This window comes from Aphelocoma coerulescens (assembly GCF_041296385.1).
Source record: "Aphelocoma coerulescens isolate FSJ_1873_10779 chromosome Z unlocalized genomic scaffold, UR_Acoe_1.0 ChrZ, whole genome shotgun sequence".
Classification (NCBI taxonomy): Eukaryota; Metazoa; Chordata; class Aves; order Passeriformes; family Corvidae; genus Aphelocoma; species Aphelocoma coerulescens.
The window spans coordinates 70461666-70485373 of record NW_027184085.1 but is presented as its reverse complement, the minus strand read 5'-3'; the positions used below and the strand labels follow the sequence as shown (position 1 = coordinate 70485373).

General features: G+C 40.9%; 1 protein-coding gene across 1 annotated transcript in view; it reads right to left on the bottom strand.

Annotated features, from left to right (window-relative positions):
* Nucleotides 1-5550: 5550 nt before the first annotated feature.
* HAPLN1 (hyaluronan and proteoglycan link protein 1) overlaps nucleotides 5551-23708 on the bottom strand; it is a 56186-nt gene continuing 38028 nt past the window's right edge. The window contains exons 4-6 of the mRNA XM_069001439.1: nucleotides 22331-22702; nucleotides 12874-13176; nucleotides 5551-5934 (exon numbers count right to left, since the gene is read on the bottom strand). Of these exons, the coding sequence (XP_068857540.1) occupies nucleotides 5645-5934; nucleotides 12874-13176; nucleotides 22331-22702 (965 nt within the window). The 3' untranslated portion in view covers nucleotides 5551-5644. The remainder of the gene's footprint in view (nucleotides 5935-12873; nucleotides 13177-22330; nucleotides 22703-23708) is intronic.

The window sequence follows — 23708 nt, the reverse complement described above, 5'->3', positions numbered from 1 at the left end:
AACACCATGGCAGTCTTCTCCTTGGTTTTCTGAGAGTTTGGGTGAAAATCTACACCTCTCTGGTTTTGAGGTAGATCCATCAAGACTTAGATCCAGCCACTTCCAAGCATGAAGACACCTCTGTTTTGAACAGCAGGGTGTCATTGCAGGGAAGCTGCTGCTATTAACTAAACCCTTATTACTGAGTGACCATTTCTACAAAAGGCAGTTTTAATAACGTTGTGAAATGAAAGCAAGTTTTAAATTTGTTTAAACCAAGTTGCTAGAAAATAAAGGATATTCGTCTCAACCGTTCCCTATTCTGAGTGGCAAATTTTCCAAAGCTCTTTTTCTCCTGTTTCTAAGCATGGCCAATGTACTGAAACCTTATGGAATACTAGTATTTTTCAGCAAAGTGCTGCAGTGCAGGCAACTTTCAGGGTTAACTTTCTGGCACAGATCAATAAGAGAACGCAGAAATAGTGTGATTACAGAAGCTGAAGAAAAGCTGGCCAAGTGCTTTGAATAATTAATTCTTGCTTGATGCTGGAAATTTTTCTTGTTTCGATTTACAAAGAGAGATTTTTGTTGGGTTTTAATTTCTAAGGCTGGAGGATTATATAAATAATTTGTCATACATGAAATCCCTATTTGTGCTTGGTCTTTGCATATTAAGTGCTTTAATTAATTTGAGCTTAATATTTTTAAATTGAATGTTAAAATCAATCCATCAGTCCAGGTACACTAATCAAGTTTTTATGGTCTTCCTGTGTTTACTGTATACCTTTACAAGTGTTTTAAGATGTGTTGGATGTATTTTTATGTTTTACTTGTATCTTGGTTTCAAGGCAGATTTTAAAAAACCCCAGTTGCAACAAACAGCCCAGCCCCCCATAAGCACATGACCCTTATCTCAACTGATATCACCCCTCTGACCAGGAGGAGCCATTGGTGGATGGAGATGGTCTGTCAAAGGGAGAGCACCAATCACCTTGAACCAGGGGGGTGGACTGTGGGTGGGCTGTGGGCGGACTGTGGGCGGAGCAAAAGCTATAAAAGGGATCCAAAAGACACGCCCACTCAGTTTCCCTTCCTCTCCAGCTTGCTAAGGCAGTGCTGGAGAAGCCTACCCCTTTCTAGGGGCTTTTAGAAATAGATTTCTTTTTGACCAGCCTAAACTGCAAGTTTATTTTTTTCCTCTACCTGAGGTTCAGAGCTGTCTTAAGCCTAAAGCTCCTGAATCCCTGCGCTCCTGGGGCATATCTCTCGAGCCATCAGGATCCAAAATTTTTATATTTTGTTAGTTTTTTTTTTTTTGCAATTTTTCAATTTTTTCTGTTTTAATAAATTGTTTTAATTTCTACAAAGAGTTGTCTCATTCCTCACATAATTTAATAAATGTCCTCCTACATGAAACACTGTTCTACATCCAGTTTCTGGAGATGGATGTGCAGTGTAACATCAACCATATCTATAAAAATAATTTTAAAAGCACCTCCCTTACCTATGCTTTATTTTATTTTATTTTAGAAAGTGGCATAGAGCACAAAGAAGAAATTGGTACTTAACATTTCTACTTTGAAAATGCTTCAAAGAAGCATAAAACAAAGGATTTGGAATACAGTTCTCTTTATTTTCTTTGTAAATCATATTCACAGAGTAGTCTTTCTCCTTTCACCCCTTAGTTTTGTAATCATGTTGTTTACTATGGCAAAGTAAGTATTTTCATATTTTGATCTATTCCTTTCCTTATTTGTGTTTTCTGGGACAGAAGTAGAAAAAGGGTCAGTCAATAAGCAGAAGTCATCATTTTGGAAAGAACAACATGATTTAATCGTTAATTCATGGGCCTTAAAATTCTGATACATTGTGAAATAGATAATGACAGAGAACACGACGCTAACAATATTCTCTCATCAACAGAAAATAGCACAGGCTTTAATCCAGTTATTAAGCTGCTTTTTGAAGTTTTTATTCAAGCACCTAGCTAGCATAGTTGAAAATAAGAAAACATCCTGACATTTGACATTACAAAAGGAAATGGAGTCATTAGCTGTAAAAATAAATATAATTCGTGTCTTTTTGTTTATTTGTGCCCACTTCTCAGGTAATCATACACATTTTTTATGGTTTTTATACCTGCTTACATTAGAACTAATTGTTTTTTTTACATCATTTTTTTCCATACAAACATATTTTCTCCAGGCTATCCAATTAGCTGTTACAATAGCACATAATGTCGTCTATCAATACACAGACCTAAATCTAGCCTGATCATAAATTAGACTAACGAGCTCCTCGCGAGCAACGCAGCGGGTGTGAGCCCACACCCCGTGACTCCATACACGGAATTATGATCCCTACCAAGCGACATCTCCAGCGCGAACGTACAGGCGACAGAGCCCAGCGGTCAAATTCGGCCATCTGTGATCGCACACCAGCTCGGCGTCCCTCTGGACACCCTGACTCCTTGTTGCCCTCCTCGTGCTGCCAAGCTGGGGGAGTACCCTGGGTGGGTGGTGCAGAGCCTGCTCAGCCACCGTGCCGGGGTTGTGCTGGGGTTTGGGGGATGCTGGAAGCAGGGGCGGGTCGGGGGATGCTACGCCCGGGCCGTGGCGGCGGCCAGCCAGCCCGGAGGAGGAGGAGGTGAGGACACAGAAGGCATAAACTAGTGCAAGCCTGAGATTGCTGAGATTTAGGACCTGACCAGCCATCTCCAGAGCATTGCAAAGTTGGTGAAAGGCTGAACTTGCCTTTCCCGCAGTGCCTTTGGTCTAGCAGTGAGGGCACTTCAGCCAGCCCCACGAGTGGGTTGGATGTGTACATCTATTTTTTTTTTTTTATGCAGGCAAAATATCATCCCCATTCCTGCAAAAAAAAAAAAAAAAAAAAAAAAAAAAAAAAAAAAATAAAAAAGAAAAAAGAAAAGATGTGTCTGGGTGAAACCCTGTGAGGGGTTTCTTTGGAGAGGTAAAAAAAAAAAAAAAAAAAAATTTCACGAGGGTCTCTTCACCTCTGTGCAATAAGAAAACCATGCAGCCTCCTCCAGATGTAGCAGATCTTTGGGGAGGGTAGAGCCAGCTGCATAGGGCTCCCCTCTTTACAGCAACTCTGGATCCAGCTGTGGTAATTACTTGGATATTCTCTACAGCTTTTCCTATCCCGCAACCTCCCTGTTCAAACTTCAGAAGAAAAACTGTAGAATAGTCTGCACTTTTTCAAATTTTCTGAAGTTTGGATGGAGGACTGACATGTATTCCTCTTGATCATGGTCCACTCTTGCATACCCCAATCCTTATCCTGCTTGGATATTTAACATTTCTATTTCCATTTCCATTTTTTTTCTCCAAAGGTTTCAGAGAAGGCTCTGAACCACCTGAGAAAATGTGTGAAATGGGCACCTATGTAAAAAATGGCTGTTCAAAAAAAGGTTGCATGATTTTAGGGACTTGACCTAGAGTAAGTCTCTACTTATAGCTAAGGGTTGCCATTTCAAGAAAATCCAATTCCTAGCGGATTAAAAAAAGAGGGGTTTGGCACTGAGATTGCTCCATCTGTAAAGTATGAACAGATATCCACAGAGGATGCAAATATCCCCAGAAGGATGGAAATTTGCTTCTGAGTTCAACGGGAATGAACTCCAATAAAATACATCTTACTCTATGGCCCCTTTCCAACGTATTGTTCCTGGTTTGCTCACAGAGTCTTAAAACAGGACCACAACCACTCTGGGAAAGATATTTATTTACTCATGTCCGTGGGAAAACAGCTACACCAAACCATTCATGAAAGCATACAGGTTGTATCCTAGCTGGATAAATACCACTATGCCTCATTTAAGTTATGGAAACAGTGGGCAGCTATAAAACTTTGTGTAAATGCAAACGTTGGTCCTCTGAGTTCTTTGTAGTCAGCAAGCGTAGAGTAGGAAAAAGAGTTCTCCATTTTTAAGTGTTAGAACCAATACTGGATAGAGAACATCAGAAACCACTTAAGAGATTACCCGAGACCAAGATATTTTTAATCCGAGGCCTCTCTGCCTTTTTTTTGGATATCCAGCTTTGAGACACCATAAGTGGAGTAAATTTTCAGAAAGCCTCGAGCACCTGCTCTCTGAAAAACTGGTTGCATTAAGGTATCTGAAGATGAGCACCAAGAATTGCTGCATCCAAAGTCAGTTTGCATTAGAAATCCCAAATTCCCTCGAACTGGTACTTTCTTGCTTTAGGCAGCTCTGAAAATCCTAGGCACCATGCACAGTGTGTGTTTTTCTCTGACACTGGCAGATTTAGGTAAACATCTTCCACCTAGACCACTGCAGATTTAGTGAAAAGAAGTATTTCAATAGCTTTATTTACTGTTAACTCTAATGAGGACTAACTAAATAATTCAGGGCTAGCGATACAATACTATTTCTTTGATAGTTTAAAAAACAGATGTACTTTTTAGATACAAATAAAATGTAAGAAAACAAAGAGTTGTTTTTCTTTTTCTCTTCTAAAACTTAATGGCTGGTTTCAAATTTTGTCTAATAGTCTTGGTTTAAGACTTCATTATTTCAAATTTTTTATTTCTAATTTTTATTTCTTGTGATGTGTAAATAGCTAAGAAATATTAAATATTGTAATGTTCTTTAATTAAGACAATAACATTTCAAAGGCTAATGTAAAATCAAGCTGCTAAAGTTTACAGTTTCTCTGTCCAGCAGTTCATTTATACAACTGCCCTGAGTAGATGCTATTATGCTGCTTAGCAAACGGCCTTTAAGAGTTTAAAAATAGCTCAGTAAAGCTACTCAAAGGTAATACAACACTTCTCAGGCATCTCTAATTGGAGTTAAGAAGAAAACAGAGTTTTCTCACTACTTAATTATTCACTCAATGACTTATACACAACAAAAACACAATTGAAATGTCCAGGAGAACTAATTGTGCTTCTTCCTATGTGTGGGACCATGAGCTTATTTTTCAGAAAGGCAAGATTTGAGATTGTAAAACTAGTCCTATTTTTGTGGACCGTTTCAGCTGCTTTTATTAAACTCTCTGTTGTTCCCATGTGAACCAGTGAAAACAGTTATTTGCTAACATATATTGTTGTGAGGTTTCTTTGCGAAACCTCACTGATCCCCTTTAACAAAAAGATTGCTTTATTGTAAAATTCCTGATATAATCAATTTGCAATGTTTCTCAAACTGGTACAAATATGTAAAATCTGTGCTTTTAAAAGCTTCTGCTTTGAGTAGCCTTACACTCCATAATTGTGCCCTAGCAATTGTCAAGCTCTATTGCATGCCCCATTCATGAAAATTATAAGTTTTTTGGGATGACATAGCTTAAAGAATTTGAATCTAAAAGTTCCTTACCTAGAGCTCCCATTAAATTATATTAATTTAAAATATCTATGGAATGATATTTTCACAAAAAAAACCACTAAAACAAAACAAAACCAAAAAAAACCAAACCAATGGGTTGGGGGCGGGGGGGGGAGGAGGGTCTACGAAAATGACTCTTTACAGTAAGTAAAAGAGGATTATCACAGTTTTGGTAGATTGCATGAGTTCATACCGAAGGAAAAAAAAAAAAAAAAAAAAAAAAAAAAAAAGAAATCTTTCACACGTTCTCAACGACTTTTTAAAGGACAACTTTCACGCTGTAGGTGCACTCTCTCAGTTGTAGGCTCTGAAGCAGTAGACACCGTACAGCTTGTGCTTCTTGTCGGGGAAGCCGACGAAGCGCACGGCGGCCTCGCTGGGGCTGCAGCGCTTCCGCGGCCGGGAGATGGGGTAGCGCACGCTGCCGTCCGCCAGCCAGCCCGCGTCGCAGCGGTCGTAGCCCAGCAGCTTCCAGGCGGCGAAGATCTGCCCCACCTTGGCGATCTGGGAGCCGTCCTTCAGGCACGCCTGCACGGCCTCGTCGTAGGTCAGCTTGGTGGGGTGGATCAGGTAGTAGAAGCGACCTGGAGGGAAGAAGGGAGGAAGGATGAGTCGCCAGCGGCGCGAACGGTTGAGCTCGATGATGCTGGAGGTCTTTCCCAACCTTAAACCCTGTGATTCTATGACCTCGATGGTGCTGCCTAAAGATTTTTAGTTTTTATGTACTTTTCGTATATTCACAGCTCTGTATGCTAGTTATGTAGCTCCTACCCTTTCTCCTTTTCCTACCCTTTCTCTTAGATTTTAGAGTAATAAGCTGACCTTCTAACACGTTCCTGGAATTCTGTTTAGTCTTATTTTCAAGTAGAGGACCTACAAGAAGGCATAACAGGAATTGTGGCATAGAAGCCCTTGGACCAGCCCAGGGGTGGGTTGCTGGGGCAACTCAATCTCCAATGGGATGTACCTGTTAGATATCCTAATTAATTAACCTTATAAAAATTGTAGAAATTCGATATCCGGTGTGCCCATAGCCCATGACTATGGATGCACCTGGAAGCTTCTAACAAAGTACTGCTCTTTCATCTTACCATTTTAATACTGTGACAAGGCTTTTTTCTCTTTTGATTTCAGATAGCAATACTGTAACGCTGACTTTTGAGGAGAAATGGAGACATTCCACTGAAGGATCACGTCAAACCATGGTTCTTTTAGGGCTCTGCCAGCTGGAGTTTGTGTTGTTAAAAATATTGTGACTTTTTAATGAGCTGAGTTGAAAAATATCAGGAGGAAAGAAAAAAACTAACCCAAAAAAACCCCAGCCATAAAATAGACTACTTGAACAAACAAATAAGAAAAAGGTAATGCTACATTTATTTCTGCTAATATCAAAGTATTGCGTCCCCACCTGAATTTATACTCAGTGATAGCATTTAGGGGAGGGCAGCTGGAGGTAACACACACTCCTTTGCTCTCTGACAGGGTGGTGACCCTGTGTCTGATTAAATACAAACAAAATAATTTTATTTATTTTTGGTGAGAAAGCCAAGGTGTCGAACAGCATCTCGGGAGGAGAGTTTGAGCCTGTGGTAGACCAAAATTATTTCTGTTCTAAGTCTTCACCAGCAGTTCTGCTGCTCTGTTTCTCTTTAGGCATCAAAGGGTATATCCTCACGGCAACATGGGGCTGAACTGATAGTGCTGCTAAGAAAAATGTGCCCTGTCTCAAGGTAATGAAAATATATGCCAGAAAATAAAGCCCCAAAAGCGAATTCTCCCCTCCTGATCCATACACAGCAATGATATTAGCATTGATTCCATCTATCAAGGCAATAAGCATTTATTGTAAGCATTTCAGTCATTATACTTGGGGTTATTTATCATCACTGGTTCGGCAGCCAAGTGGACTGCAGAGCAACTGCATTTCTTTGAAGGCATAAGAGTTTCCAAACAAATTCACAACTTTCCAATGTGCTTGCTCCTGAAGGGGAAAGTTAGCTGAAGAAAATGAGGGCCTTTATTCTTGTGGTCACCTTTTAATTCCAGAGCACGCTCTTTACTGCTTAATTAAGAATGTACTCCAGGACAATATCCATTTTCTGACTCTTAAAAACCAGGTAAATATGCAGAACTCTGCTCAGTTTGAGATTACTTTCTTGGTGGAAAAAAAATGGTGAGCAAGCTAAGAGTTATGTCAGCTTCAGATTCCTGAAAAAATCAAACAGAGGTTTTTTTCTAAATGAAGGAAAGTCAGGTCAGATGACAATATAAAGGTAATTGAATTAACCCTGCCTTAAGGGTTGGAAATTGTATATCAAGACAAGAACAGTTTTAAAAAAGGCATTTAACATGGCAGCTGTGGTGGAGAAGAAACTTTTTAAAAATTTCATTGCTGTCAGAGACAATATATACAGAATTTCCACAGGAAAGTATTAAGAACAGATAATCATCCCTTTGTAGAACACGTTCTTTAACTCCATTTCAGCAAGTTGAGACTATTTACAATTACTATTTACACTAAAGGGAATGCTTATTAAGTGTAAACCTGCTACTGATACACTATTAAGAGGTTTCCCCAAAGCAAACAGGATTTCTGATTTAAGGGGAACAGGGGTTTGGACTGATAGTGTGTAAACTTCACCTCGTTTATGAGTTCCTCTTCAAACCATATGTCAATGGAATGTAATTTCCTAGGGATTTGAAGCAAGGTCAGGCTTTTGACATATGACATCAATAATGAAAACTCCCCTATTCTGCTCCTTCCTCAAATAAGAGAAATTTAACAGCAAACCCCACAGGGGTGCAATGTGTATCCAGAACGTCTGATTACACAAAATTCCATTGATAAGCTCCCTACAGATTTTCAGTTTTTCAGCTGATAATAGGTGGGAAGGGTTCCTAGCTGTTCAATCTCCGTATTTATTAATTGGTGTAGAAGGAGAGGGGGGCATTCACCGTCTCTCTCTCATTAATGTAGTTGGGTCACTTCTGCAGAGGATGAGCCTGCTTGATTTCCCTCCTCACACCCAAATCATGGGGCAGAGGGTTTGTGCAAACCTGCTCAAACCCCATCTATAGCAGCTGTTTTAAGATTTTTCATGTAACAGAAGAGCTGAAAGAGGAAAACTCCAGCCATTGACCTGAGTACCCCACACCCTTGTGACTGTGGGTGTTTAAGGGATGAATCACACTTGGAGATTTCTTGAAGCTCAGTGCTAAATAGAGAGGTTTATTAGTAAGTTTTCTTTAAAAAAAAAAAAAAAAAAGGTTTAAGACCTGGAGACTTGGTAAATATTTTGTCATCCAGTGATCCTCTCAAACAGCTGATTTTGAATTAAATATGTGGGAAAAATTTTTTTAAACACACCAATACCAGTAATGATTCTGGTGAGTCAGAAGCAACCACTCCTAATAAAGGGCGTGTAATTTTATTTTGGGTTTATTTCTCTTTTTGGAACAGTTGCTACACGTTCCCAGTGATAAAATACTCTGAAATGGTCAAATGAAAAGTCAGCATTATTCAGACAGGGCTGTCCACACCTTTCTCCCATTTAAATGGCAGGGGTGGTTGGCTTGTCACATGCATTGCTGCAATAAACAGGTGGCTCACATCTGTGCTTTTAACATGAATCTCTAAAATTTGTTCTTTGTGTTCTTAACTTTGTTAACACGAGATTTTTGCTTGATTCTCCTAGAGCTGATGAAAGATCAATTATGCACTATGGTTCTGTGGACAAAGGATATAAGAAAATGAACGTTAATGAGCAGAAAGTGTGATGCAAGCTGTACTTGTACCTTGTTTTATTTTCTTTGGGAATGCTTAATTATAGAGGAGCTGATAAATGTATTTACATTTAGCACTTTTAGCACTTTTCAGTGTGAAAAATTCTCATGGATTTTCCTTCAAAAAAAAGTACATCTCTCCTTCAGAAGACCTTTGAAAATAGATAAAGAATAACCACTCAGCTCTTCCATTATATATTCTTTGGTCTATACCTATTAGGCTCTGTGGGGAAGACTGTAGCAAAAGGATTCATCTGCATTTATTTGCTCAGATTGAACATCTGGAGGGATTGCATCTTATTCCTTGGGACAAGTCAAGGAGAGAAATTGGGGTGATCTGCAGCCCTGAAAAAACTTTGGATCATGTCAGGTTTTGCCACCACACAGGGCAGGAACCCTCAGCTTTTCTAAAGATGACATGGACTAAAGTGGCTTCTACTGGGCAGGACAAGTGAAGGAGAAGTTGGCTGTGAAAGAGCAAAGCTGAGCCCTCAGACATCAGGAAATTCCAGTATGGAATTTCCAGGCTTAAGTTAGATACTCCCCACTTGGGTGCATTCATTTTCAACAGCCTTTACCAGCACAAGGAATGCAAAAAACAGATTGGGAAACATATTGCCATCCAGTGTAGGCAGACAATATTTTGTTTTTTCGCAATATTTTGATGGATTTCACAGACAGCATTAGGTGTTACTCTTTGCTTTGTTTTGTGGAACAGGTCACTGTATAACATTATGAACTGGTAGCTTGCTGGTACTACTAGATATAAAGTGTATGAAATGATTTCATGTTCTTGGACACAATACATGAACAAGCCTTGTAAGAACCAACAGAAAGATTTGAGTATAAATCAGCTTCACAGGCGGAACAAAATGTGGAAGTATTACATTTGCCTTACTCTAAGAAAAGGCATCATAGAGGGCAATTTCATAAAGTAACAAGATTATTTGATATTGCAGTTTTGCTCAAACTATTTCCCTGTGCAGGTAACAGAAAAGCATGTAAAATTTTTTACTAATGGCATAATCCCTTCATTTTTAGCCATTATCTTTTTGTGTATCCAGGTAATCACAGATGGGATGCAATAATCCAGAGTGAAAACACTGAACCTGGATTTGAATTCACTGCATTGATGATTGCAGTCTCATTTCTTTATCGTAATGGCTTAAATGCCATGGGTTTTACCCTTCTTATTCTGGTAAAAATCACGATTTACATGTATTTCAAACCAAGATTTTTTGGTTTGACTGCTGAATTATTTGAAATTGAGCACCCCTTTTTTTTTTAGTGATGCCTGAGATTATAATATATTTGGGGATTTTCTTTGCCTATAGAGAACCCAGTTTGCAGGTATCTAAACCCTACCCAACCTCTTTTTTCTAGAAGCTCCCACAACTGATATATTTTTATGTCCTTATCCTTCCCTGGTCCTGTGGCCATTGACATTTTCCCATCTCCCTTACACAAAGTTGAAGGCTCTGCTGTTTCCTGCTATCAGGAGACTCCAGCAGCCACTGGGAATGCACGGTGTCCTAACCACCTCAGATTTTCCTTGGCTGCTCCTGAGCTGAGAGAATCAATATTGGGTGTTGCAGAAATAGCTTTTTTTTTTTTTTGCCTGCAGCCACTATCTTTGGCAGCTGGCAATCCCAGCCTGGTGGCAAAACAGGTCATTATAACCTTTTCCCTCTGCAGTGAGAGAGTTGACATATGCCATTAAACACGCCTATCCAAAATGCTGTGCTGGAATCAGGGAGCTGGCAGAGTGGCTGGGTTAATTGTGGATATGAAGGTGAGCTCGGGACAGGAATAGTGGAGAGCACAGCAGGGACAGGTGAGGATAACGTAATCTGGTAAGTTGAGGAAATGGAAGCTGAGAGGAGCAGAAATCTGGATTTTCATCTGATGTCTTGAGAGACATTTAACACCGAGTCATGGAGAACATATATCCTATATCTATATCTCTATATAAATATACTTCTCTTTCTCTCTCTCTCTCCCTCTCCCCCCCACTGCTGTGTAATATTTTGTCTGCAGACCAGTTTCAAGACTCAAGGCTGAGATTCAAGTCCGTGTCTTTTCTTGGATTGCCCTCCGACCTGCGCACCTTTTCCTCACCTTACCTTTCTCCTTCTCTCTCTTTCTTTCTCCTTGTATCAGTGCACAGACAATATTTATCTGTCAGTGCTTATTGCCTCTCTTTTTCCCTGAAATTATGTTTCTTGTTCCTTAAGAGATGCTATTCAGCTTCTGGTGTGTAAAAGGGTGGTGATCAGTGAGCAGTAGTCACAAGGTTTCACTCTGCAAGCATCACAAAAAGTGCGGCTATCACATTGTAATTATTTTTGTTTGATTATTTAATTCCTTGGTACTCTTCCTATAGTACAGGGTTAAATCTGTACAGAAGAGATGACTACAGACAGGATTCCACCTTTGATAAATGAAGCAAGAAAAAATTGAGCCAGCATTTACTGGGATGAAGCAGTATGATAAAAAAATCAGCCAAACTTTTGTTTCAGATCACTTTGAACCTAAAGTAATGTTGTTGGCTCGAGGATTTGTTTGGGTTTTTTTGTTGAGGTTTTTGTGGTAGGTTTTTTTGTTTGCTTTGGGTTTTTTGTTACTTTGGTTTTTTTTGTTTTAGTTTTTTCTTTTTCTAGTGCGTATTTTTTTGTTTTGTGGTTGGATTTTTTTTGTTTTTTTGTGGGGTTTGGGTTTTTTTTGTTTGGCTGTTTTGTTTTTTTTTTGTGGGGAGGGTGGTGGAGACTTTGCACTGGAGCACATCTTCTGAAGCCAAGGCTTATGTTTATTTTTTGCTGTGCTGTAGGACGAAACTGCTTCACTGTGGATAAACAATCTGTGCATGAATAAAAGAAGGCCGTGCTCATGGTCTGAGTGGTCTGCAAGGCAAAGATGTGCAAAGTTGTGTAGGAATTATGCACAACTAGGGTGCTGTAGAGGATTGGGCATTCACAGCAATGCTTTCTAAATATTTCCAGCCTCTAGATAAACCCTGAAATGATAGCAAGCTGAGACTGGGTCATTTAATTTAATTTCACACCTAAAGAAACATCAACTAATAGCAAAAAAAAAAAACAGCTTGCAGTTGCTAAAGTAAGGTTTGCATCAGTCCATCCTCAGGGCAAGACTGATTGGAGGCTTGGCAGCATACTAAAATTGGAAATCTAAATTATTAAGGAATAAAGCTAGAAATAGGTTTGCTGATAAGGAACTATTAGTCATATTAGACCTGGTACATAAGCAGGAGCTGCTTCACACTGCAGAGTAGGTGAAGCGATGATCAGAATTTTGTTTTGGTGACATATTTAAGCAATATTAACAGAATTATAATTGAATGCAATTATAATTGAAACCTCAATTAATGAACTGCAGGTTTCTTCATCGCTTTAACCGAATTAAACTAGTTACACACCAACGTTAAAAGGGTATGTATAAATTTTAGTGGGGTTAAAGGGGAAATATTAGAAAGTCCTGCCACTACAAGTCCTGAGTTTTAAAAGCTACCTACATAAGCATGTGACAAAGACGACTTTATTCTGCATGTGTGTCCTTGCAAATTCCACAAAGATTTTAAGTCATTTTTTTTTTTTGACTATTTAATTCCTGGCATTTTCCAGGCCCGACACAAGCTCTGACAAACCCAACACAACTTTCTGCCCTTGGAGTTCCTTGCCTAAGCGCAGTCATTTACGAGGGAGGGGCGAAGAAAACGATCTCACCGTTGAAGTTGGAAGTGAAGCAGAAGACGTCGTATCGGCTCTTGTCCTTGTCCCAGAACCCGTAATTCCTGACGCCAGGCACGGTGTTCTTGCCCCCGCAGGGCTCCCTGGGCTTGGTGATGGGGTACTGCACGGAGCCGTCGCTGAGCCAGCCGGCGTTGCACCAGTCCAGCCCCGACCTCCAGGCATCGTAGAGCTGGTCAAAGGACGCGATCACCGAGTCCTGCTCCACGCACGCCCGCTGCGCCTCGTGGAAGTTCAGGTTGTACCGCCCCAGCCGCGGGGAGTAGGGGAACACCACACCTGGAGCAGGGGAAGAGGGAGAGTTACGGGGCACTGAAAGAGCAGAGCGAAGGGAAACGGCTTTTTCAGACGCCAGAAGGGGAAATAAATGGGAAGTAGAGGTTGGCTCCATGGCGTGTGTCGGACTGTTGGTTTATTTCTGGTGCAACTACACGTTTTTCATGGAAAATTCCCCTTTATCGATTGTAAGATCAATTTCTCATTTTAAAAAAGTTAATTAAACCCTAGCTAGCTGTATTCTTGGATTTTTTTTTTTTGTTTGGGATTATTTTTGTTTGTTTATTTTTATTTTGTTTATTTGGATTTTTTGTTTGTTTGGGGTTTTTTCTGGTGTGTTTGCTTGTTGCTTGGTTGGTTGAATGGTCGGTTTGGTGGGCTGTTTTTAGTGTGGAGTGGGAGTAGGGGAGTTCCTGGCAGTTATTTAGAATGAAGAAATTGTTGAATGGATTGCTGAATTTCTATGAATTATTTCTTTTTACTAGTAGACATTAAGATGAAATGTTTCGATCGACATAAAAGAGCATTGTGTTCTTTGCATGAACCCTTGCCAAGATTTTCTGAGAGGTTCAAAACAGTTGCTTTTTGTTTGCTTCTTAGTTTTTTTTTTTTTTTGGTTTTTTTTTTTTTGTATTTCACATTATTCCAGGAATGGGAATGTCTACCTTAACAACAGCATGTCAAGACTAATCTGGTAAGATGCACAATTTTACCATCCTGAGGTCTTAAAGTAGGAACACTGTGGGGAAATGAAATCAGTGATGTTGTGTGGGAGACTTTTCTGCTGCTTTCCACCTGGTTTTGGACAGTTTGCCACCACTCAGGGAGGGAGAGCTCCTCACAGAGGACAGGTTTCCCCCCGGTGCAGATGGTGGCACAGCCCTGGTAGGAAACCATGTGTGACACCACCTTCCCTGTCTGCCCCTAGAGCACTGATGGCTTACCCTAAGAGAGGGACACTGTGCAAGGAGCGTGGACCTGCCAAATGCTTCCTTCCCCCCCAGAGGACAAGACACAGCCTGTCCCCAGTCCCTGTCTGGTGCTCATCGCTGCCGAGACGTTGCTGACAGGTACAGCAGAGAGACCTCAGGACAAAGGACATCCAAGTGGGGCTGGGAAACATGGGGACACCTCCAGAATTGCTTCCAAAGTGATGTCTAATCACAGTCGCTGCCCTTATCTGACAGGTTTTTTTTTTCTCCTGCTTGTTTTATGAAAAAGATCTGAAGTTAAACTTTGTTTCTTGGAGCATGAAAGACGTTTCAGAAAACACTGAAGAACCACCTCCCCATGTGGCTTTGATAAAAGAGAAAAGAGAGACTTGAAACAAAAGTTTGGATCAGACCACCCTAATCTTTGGCAGGGCTTAGAAACTTAACCCAGACCTAAATTTTTTAGGCTTTAGCCTAGTCTCATAATAAGCTGAAATAAAATGGTATTAGAGAACATCCAGCTCAGAATGTTTATCCTCAGACATCTCTGTAGAACTAAGTGCTGTGGGACACAGGGGACACAGGATAACCCATGAGGTGAGCCAAAAACTTTTCACTGGTGTAAACATCCATCTTTCTTTTACATTTTTCCTGCTGATGGATCCTCTTGCCTATAACAATTTCATTGTCCTCAGGGCAATGCAGCACAGGATAGAGAAATTACCTGGTGGTCAAGCAAGGCAGTCACCATGTGATGAAGCCACTCTTCCTTGAGAACAATCTAACCCATTTCTGTATCTATTCCACCAGTTTCTTAAAGTCCTTTTCCTTCCTCTTGTCTCCCTCACCCTTCTGTCATCCAAGTGTTATTTTTGTTAAAAAAAATCTTTGCTATTACCAAATCTCAGTGACTTGGTCCAAGAAAATAAAGCATGAAAATGTAAACTTGGCAGGGTAGTAATAAACAATATTTTGCTCTCCTTCATCATGTAACTAGAGAGTCTGCTTCAGTTCTTTCCTTTTGTAAATCCTTTGTTACAGGGCTTTTCTGTTATGTGATGTTCTGAACTGCAGAGTATGAATGTAATTTAACAACATGTGTTAAATTTAACTTCATAAACAAGACGCTGAAGATGTTTCCTATTTTGCTGGATCTCTGTTGTTCTTCATCATATCTTTGTTATGAAGATACCCATTTTTTGTCAGTGCTAATGGAGAGAACTATTGCCAGGTATAATAAAAATTTAGCATATGTAATAGGAGTCCAAGATTTATTACTTTATTTGAAATCTAACACTTACTATTTTTTCAAAACTACATTTCCCCAGACAAGACTCCTTTTCCAGTACATGTGTCTGATTTGCATATACATTAAAAAAAACCCCTACGATTAGGAAAGATCAAGATATAAACTTACATACTTCTAAAAACTGAGCAACAACTAATTGAGAACTATTTAAGCAGATTTGATTCCTTAAGGTTTCCAAAATCACTTTTAAAAGGGGCTAACTATGTATGTAAATGTGTTACAAATCTGAGTTCGACAGTTTGGGACATAATGTTTTTATAACATAAATATGCACTAAACTGTAATATTAGCTTTGGGCTATACTCGAGCAGACTGCATAGAAGCCGATTTTTTGTTGGAGTTCATCTGCAGTACAAGCCTGCAACTGATTAGCATTAATTTCACCCTGAGGCTGGGGGGGGCCGGGGGTGATTTTGCTGAGGAAAATTGACTGGGTATGTGTTTTGTGCACCTTTGCATTGCCGTGCAATTTTTAAAACTTTTTTCCCCTTCATTTCCTGATCAAACCTTGCTAAAATTCACAGTGAGATGTCACTATTCATATCCACATTCTTACAATTTAGCGGTGCTGAGATTTAGTTCATTACAGAGTGTCTTCCTCAGTCCTGGATCTTACAAACCCGTCAAAGTCTAATCCATCCCATCTGTTCCTGAATGGACAAAAGCTGTCCTGAGGCTTGTTGCTGTTCCCAAAGCACAGACTGAGCCTCAACTTCTGACTCCAGGCCCGTGTTGTGCCACTAGACAAAACACCCTCTCCCAAACGTTAACAAATTCAGCTTAAAAAAAGGAGGGAGATCAAAACTTCCAGCCTCAGAAGGTTAAAATCCGGTTACTTTGTGGGAAGACGGAGCTGAGGAGCCTTAGCTTGACCTCAGTGATTCCATTCCCTACCCTGAGGAAGCAGCTGAGCCCCGTGTGGTTCCTCAATGGGGATATTAATTTCCAATATAAGGAATCAGGGTGTGGCTGCTCTCCCAAACCCACGGTTCTCTGGAATAGGTTCTGCCCCCAGGGAAGCACCCCCTTGCCCCCCCAAAAGAGAGAGAGGAACAACCTGAGACACATCAGCTTGGCAGAGAATGAACCTTTTAGTGAGAGAGGAGGGGATGTATGCACCTGTGACCAAGTAACTGCAGTCTAGGGAATGAATCCTGTAATGGAAATTGGGATTTCTACCAAATCAGAAGTGGATGTGTTATATATCCTCCCCACAGGAACACCAGTATTTCTATGGATTTCTCATTCACGTGTGCAAATGTACAGGTCTTCTCCTGTTACTGTGTTTTTGGGGAATTTATTTGTGTTCTTTGTAATTCAGAGTTTTATCTGCAGATAACCCCTAAAATTCAGTGCAGTTACTCAGCGGCTTCACACACACTGTCAGTGCAAGGAGTTGTAGCATTTACCCAACAAAGTGAGGAAACAACCTCAAAAAGCTCAACTCCTGTAATGATTTATGGATGTTAATTAAGCCAGCACCACCCACAATTAGCAGTTTCAAGAGTATTGACATGTAGAAACAAAATAACACGAATTTCTGTTGATACATATGGGGGGGGGGGGGGGGGATCTTTTCACAGACAGAGTAAAGAAATAGGCTTTCTTCAGTTTTAGCCAAAACTGCAAAGTAAGTTTTCTTGCCACCAGTGTAAACACAGGGCAACAGTAGGGTTTGCTATTTACTGTTCTGTAGGGTACAGTTTTATGCTGGCATACACTCGATGGCAAAATTTTCCATGCTGGATTCCTAAAATTCCATAAAAACCAGTAAGCCCCTCATTTTCGGAGTCTCCATCCCCATTTTCCTGCCTGTCAGGACTGCCAGCTGTCTGATCATCCAGCCACTGGCAGCCAGCAGGTATCAAACTCCCCAAAAATGAAACTGAACCTTGAAGTAGCGTTCCTCCAGCCCACAGCATCCCATAACCACGTTGTCAGTGGGGTTTCTTACTTCCAACAAATAGAAACACACAGACTAGACTGATCTGGGCGAGGGCAGATTATTCCCTTGTATTTCTACAGCCATTATAATAAATTTGGATACTGTTGCCTTTCTTTGCTCTTCTTAGCCTAACTACTTCTAAATTTTTTAGCACTTTCCTTTTGGGTTGTCAGTTTCAGATATTTTTTTTAAACTTTTTATTTCACCTGCATCTTTCAAGGACCATTCCTCAGAGCACGTACAAACACAGCTCTGTCTGCAATGACCTGTCACAGAAGGAATTGCACTGGTCTGTCATGACTTACTCTTGACAACCCTCTCTTGGGTCTTACAAGACTTTTTGCTCTGTTCTAGGGGCCCACAAAAACTGTTTCCTATAAAATGGGTTTTTCACCACAGAGCAGAACATATTATCAGACAAAGGATGTTTGAAGTAGCTTTTTTTTGTGTGTGTGTGTGTGCATGAACATCAACATCAACACTCAGAGGAAAGAAAAATGACATTATTAGGTTAATTCTGATTTCTCCTGCTCTTGAGAGCATGGAGTTGAATTCCTATTGGTTTCATTGCTTACATCCTGCTGAAGACCAGATGAACAGACTAAAAAATGATTGTTTTGACAATTTGGAAAAATCTGCTTATATGAGGCTGATGGATCTGTTTGAGCTATTTTAAAGTAAAGAGTCTGGTTTTGAAAGGGAGGCCTGGGTTTTTATTTCTGTCTTGGACTTAAAGGCCAACATACCTTGAAGCAAGAACACAAATGCTGGTGGTTTTTGGTTCTTGGGGAGCCACACAAAGATTTAGCTTCTATCTAGAAGCTGCTTTCTACAGAGGTTTTTAATGACTTTAAGCAGGTCTTCAAATTCCCACTAGCGTTGGAAGTAAAAAGTAATTATTTTATAGCCTGTATTGCAAACTTAGCATGTTCAGCTCTCACCTCCCTTTGAAGAGAGAAACCATTAAAAAAAATTCTAATAGAGTAAAAATCTGCCTTTGGCTGTTTAGCATTGTTCCACTTTCTCTGTCACCTCTCCCAGGGTTCTCCTGAAATAAAGGCACACAAAACCTGTGCCTGAGCAGTAGCTGGGGGCTGGAGCCTTCACGTGCCTGAGAGGTCAAGCTCACAAACCTGGTGCAGTGAGATTCATTACAGGGCCAGGTATTCATGAGAAAATAAACTAGTAAGGCACAAACATAAAGAAAATTTAGTGTAGGACTGTAAAAAGCTGCCCTAAAGAAAATTTAATGTAAGCTAACAATTCATTCTTTGCTTATGACTAGGACAACAGTATCTGCCTGCTGTTGGAGACCTTTTAATATGTCAGGCTTTTGACTTTCAGAACACTGAACAAAGGGTGTAAAACCCATGATCCATATTTTATGTGCAGGAGGAGAGTAAGGCCAGTTCAGAAAGAGAAAATGGCTTTGGCAATGAGGCTGATTCTCCATAAAGAATGTCCTGCTTTTCCTCAGTACTTGACACTTCTTGCAGCTGCTGTGCCCAGCCCAACCCTCACGAGCCCTTAGACTGGTCCTTGTATTTCAGGCTACACATGGGATGAAAATGAGTAGCCTGAACAGATCCTAAGCTGGTGGTTCTGGAAAACCACAAATGAGTTCCAGTTCCAAGCTTTAGCTGGTGCTCAGCACAATCTCTCTAGTCTAGGGCAAAAATATTGTGGTTCTGAATTAAAGAAAATGAAGAAAAACATATCACAAAAATGTAAGGTGTGTAACAAACTCAGACTGAATCTAATTTAAGTGTTTCTTTCAAAACTAAAAGTGCCCAGCTATTATGAATGCTTTATTTAATGACAATCCCAGAAAGCTTTTAAGGCTAGTAAGAATAAAATGCTACCACAGTGGGAGAAGAAAAAGGGTCCATCCAGGTGGAGGTCAACAGTTTTGATATTGATACACAGCCATGGGTTTTGCACAGGGAGCTCACACAGGAGCCATCAGCTGCTTTGCACCGCTCCTGGGCACTCCTGGGTGTAAATGGCTTTGTCCTGATGCCAATTAACATCCTCAAGGCCACCACCTCAGGACATCAGGCTACTGATGCAAGTCATTCCCACTGTGAGATTAACCTGATTATTTACACCACATGTAGAATGTTAGAATGGGTTGATATGTTTTATTTTTTGTCCAGACATTGGGGGGGTTTTTTCCCCCCAATCTGTTCTGCTTTGCTCAAATACATTAAATGGCAATTAATGCCAGAACCACAAAAAGCTGCAGGTGAGCTGAAGAAATAAGCACAGGGCCATGCAAGCAGAGGAATGTATGCTATCTGTTCTATATCTCCATTGTAATGTTAGTGCATTTTAATACTTATCTTTTTATTAGGAAACTTCAGTGTGCCATAGACCCAAAATAACTGGATTTGGTTGACACAAGCCAGACTGACACAGACACTCTCACCACTCCTATCTCACTTGGAAGGTTACATTTTACCATGAGGTTTTGCAAAGGAAATGTGCCTGCCAGTTTAAGAAACGCTGCTCCATATTGTCAGAAATGAACAGTCTTACACCTGTCCCCTGTGAGACAAAAATAATTGAAAAGACATTGTTCCTTATGTCAGCCAGACACTAATTAAAATATATAAACTTTCCTTCGAGCACAGGTTGGAACATACTTGGCTGAAGAGATATGATTCCTCCTCTACTTATGAATTTCCTTATTTTGGAGGAGGGACCCTGGCCTTGTGTCCAAGGCTGGTGCTATATTACAAAACAGTAACAGTAAAAAAGGTAGAAAATCTCCTTTATTTTAGTTGTGTTACTGCATGCAGTAAAGAAAAGATTTCTCACTGCTTTCTCGCTGTAGTATCAATCAAATGATGCCTTTCGGGTGTGGATTTCTGCATGTGCACAAGCATTTGTACCAAGCTTCAGGCAAACCTGTTCTACCTCCATATTCATCAGCATCTCCCCTTCCCAGGCACAGCAGGAAACATTCACAGCAGAACCCCCTCGCTTTTAACAGCAGAAAAATAATGAACTTCTGGTGCAGAGGAAGCAAGAGGCTGGGCAGGTGAGTAGAGCCTTGTGTCACTCAGGCAAAGCTGAGCCTGCCCAGAGGAGCTGTTCTCCCTTCAGTGGCTGAGCAGCCCCTGCAGAGCCTGCCCCAGTGGAGGGGAGGCTGATCACACAAGAGCTTTTGGCCAGCAGAGAAGAATAGAGAGTTTTCTCCTCCAGCTTAATTCTGTCTTCACTCATAACTGCTTTACAGAATTTAAATTGAACTTGTAAATGCCCAGTTTTCTTTATCTCATAAGTTTGAAAAGAACAGGGAACGTTCTTGTTAAAGACGAGTTCTGTGGGATGGAGCAACCTAAATGCACTGCCCTGCTGGCATGGAAACTGGGCAGGGTCTTTCTGCACTTAGAAATGGGAGGTTTCTGTGGCCTCCAGCCAGGAATGGAAGAATAGATAAAGAAGTAAACTAAGCCCATGACATCTGTTTGGTTCCAAGAACCACTCAGACAGTCTTATTGTGCAGGGTAACTGTATATAAATAGCCTTCCCTTCCCTTCCCTTCCCTTCCCTTCCCTTCCCTTCCCTTCCCTTCCCTTCCCTTCCCTTCCCTTCCCTTCCCTTCCCTTCCCTTCCCTTCCCTTCCCTTCCCTTCCCTTCCCTTCCCTTCCCTTCCCTTCCCTTCCCTTCCCTTCCCTTCCCTTCCCTTCCCTTCCCTTCCCTTCCCTTCCCTTCCCTTCCCTTCCCTTCCCTTCCCTTCCCTTTTCTTTTCCCCTTCTTTTCCCCTTTTCCTTCCCCCCTTTTCCTTTTCCTTTTCCTTTTCCTTTTCCTTTTCCTTTTCCTTTTCCTTTTCCTTTTCCTTCCCCCCTTTTCCTTTTCCTTTTCCTTTTCCTTTTCCTTTTCCTTTTCCTTTTCCTTTTCCTTTTCCTTTTCCTTTTCCTTTTCCTTTTCCTTTTCCTTTTCCTTTTCCTTTTCCTTTTCCTTTTCCTTTTCCTTTTCCCTTTTCCTTTTCCTTTTCCTTTTCCCTTTTCCCTTTTCTCCTTTTCCTTTCTTCCTCTTCCTTTTCCTCTTCTTTTCCTCCTTTCTTCCTTTCCTTCCCTCCTTTCCTTTCCTCTCCCTCTCTCAGGATCCCTCTGGCACACACACATGCTGGTAAGTGTAAGACTATGTGATATGTCATCATGAAACTTTTAATTACCTCTGTGTTCAGTGCAGTGCTTTGGGGAAACAAAAAGGGCCAAACACTCTTTTACATGCATGGAAACTCATAAAATGCATCTGAATTGCACAAGAAGTAAGGAAAGCTGAAATTTTGTCCTCTTTAAACCCGTTTCACTACTTTTTCAAATGCTTTTTACTCTGCTGTTTTCAAGAATAATGCTCAAGAAAATGAGTAGACAATACATGTACAAGTTGTCTTGGCAGGCAATATAAAGATCTAATTTATGTAATTATAAGGCTGGAAAAACCCAAACCCACTGTTTCTGGATAACTACTGTAACATTTTCCATCTTTGTAAGATTTGTATTTTCTGGATAATGTAAAATATCCTGAAGTTTCGTAAAGTTACTATCCGGGAGGAATTTAATATAATTTCACCTAGGCAAAAAGATGCAGTGGCTTCTGCAAGACAACAGGAGCAAATTAAAAACATGTGGAGCTCTTGATACTGTGTTTGTTCATCCTTTCTTGGCTCCTCTCACACCAGGTCTGGCTGGAACCTGAGTATGCCTTAGGCTAGCATAAATTATGGTAGTCCTAATGCTCTTCTAATTTATGGTTGTTCTCATGGGCTGTCAGGCCAAGATTCCCCAGAGCACAACGAATTCTGCTTCTCAGCTTGCTGTTATCACTGATAACACAACATCAGTGACAATACAACATCACTGATAACACAATAGCAGCAGCTCTAGGAGGTAAAAACAAAGCACACGTCCCTCAACACCACATAAATCTGACTCGAAGTGTAGCTCAGGTGTCACCTACCTTCCAAATTGAGGGTCACCACTGCCGTGTCATCCTCCAGCCCTTCGATCACCTCGCACTTGTACCTCCCGTAGTCCTCCAGCATGATGTTGGTGATGACGAGCGAGGCGTCGTTCTCGCTGCTCTCCCTCAGGGACACCCTGCCCTGGTAGCTCCCGTAGCTCTTCCTGTGGTGTCCCATGGCCACAAACACGTCCACTTCCTTGAGGTAATCGTAGGTGAGTTTGGTCCACTTGACGCGGATTTTGTGTGTTCCTGAGCCGGCCGCGGACGTGTGCTCGTGGTAGAATTTGCATGGCAGTGTGACGTTGCCGCCGCGGTGGGAGAAGATTTTAGCTTGCTCTGCTACCACGAGGAGACGGGGCCCGTTTTCTGTAGCATTTAAGGAGAAAAAACATAGGAAAAAACCCCCAGGAATTAGTCTGCAGTCTTCCTTTTAATAAGTGGACGTGGTCAATGCCGTAACAACCACAGCTACATCTGCAGGATCACTTCCCTGCATTTTGGAGCTGCGCAGTAATAAGGTTTATAAAACAGTTATAAATAATTATTTGCTCAGCTGAAAGTACCTCTGTTCCCCCCAAAAAGGCAGAGGCCATCACATATACCCCATAGTCATGAAGAGGGAGTTGTGTAAATTGATTTACAGAGTTGTACAGCGGGTGAATGAATGTCATCACCCATAAAAGGCCTCCAAACACATCCCATATTTTCCTGTAGGTTGTTCAAGAGTTGTCTATCAATGCTTTGTTTTCTATTTTCATAATTCAATTTTTCTGGAGGGATTTAGCTTATTCAGGCAGCAGGACACAAAACTCCTCGAAGTCTGGGATGCAGAGAATCCCACTCACAAAGCAGAAAAACCATTAATGTATCAAACACCATTACTCATACTGATATTAAAAGTGTCAGCACAGTTCTCAAATAGACATTTCAGGCCTTTTCTATTTGTATTTTATTCTAACTTTTGAGTACGAGTTCCTCTTCTGACCAGAGTAATGAAGTCCAGTTATCTCCAAACAGAAAATCTGATCTTCTGCTGCCCACTCTGTTCATCAACCCAATGTGGTTTTTCCTCATCTCTTCTTCTGATTTCCTTAAAACTTGTCACTATTTTGTCTCTTATATTTTGATCTCACTTTTCAAGCAAACCTGTATGTGCTGTCTCCTCTCCTCTTCACCCCAGATTCCCTCTAGCAGGTGAAATAATTTTGCTTAGGACAGTCGGCTGGAGCAGGTGCTTGCTTCCAGCCCTGAGTCTCTGGGGCTTTTATGGGCTGTGCTGCCTTGGGAAAACCCTGGAAAATGCAGATTTCATGTGGTAGTCAGCAGATGTATCCAAAAGTGAGAATTTTCCCTCCCTTCAGTATCTCTTGCT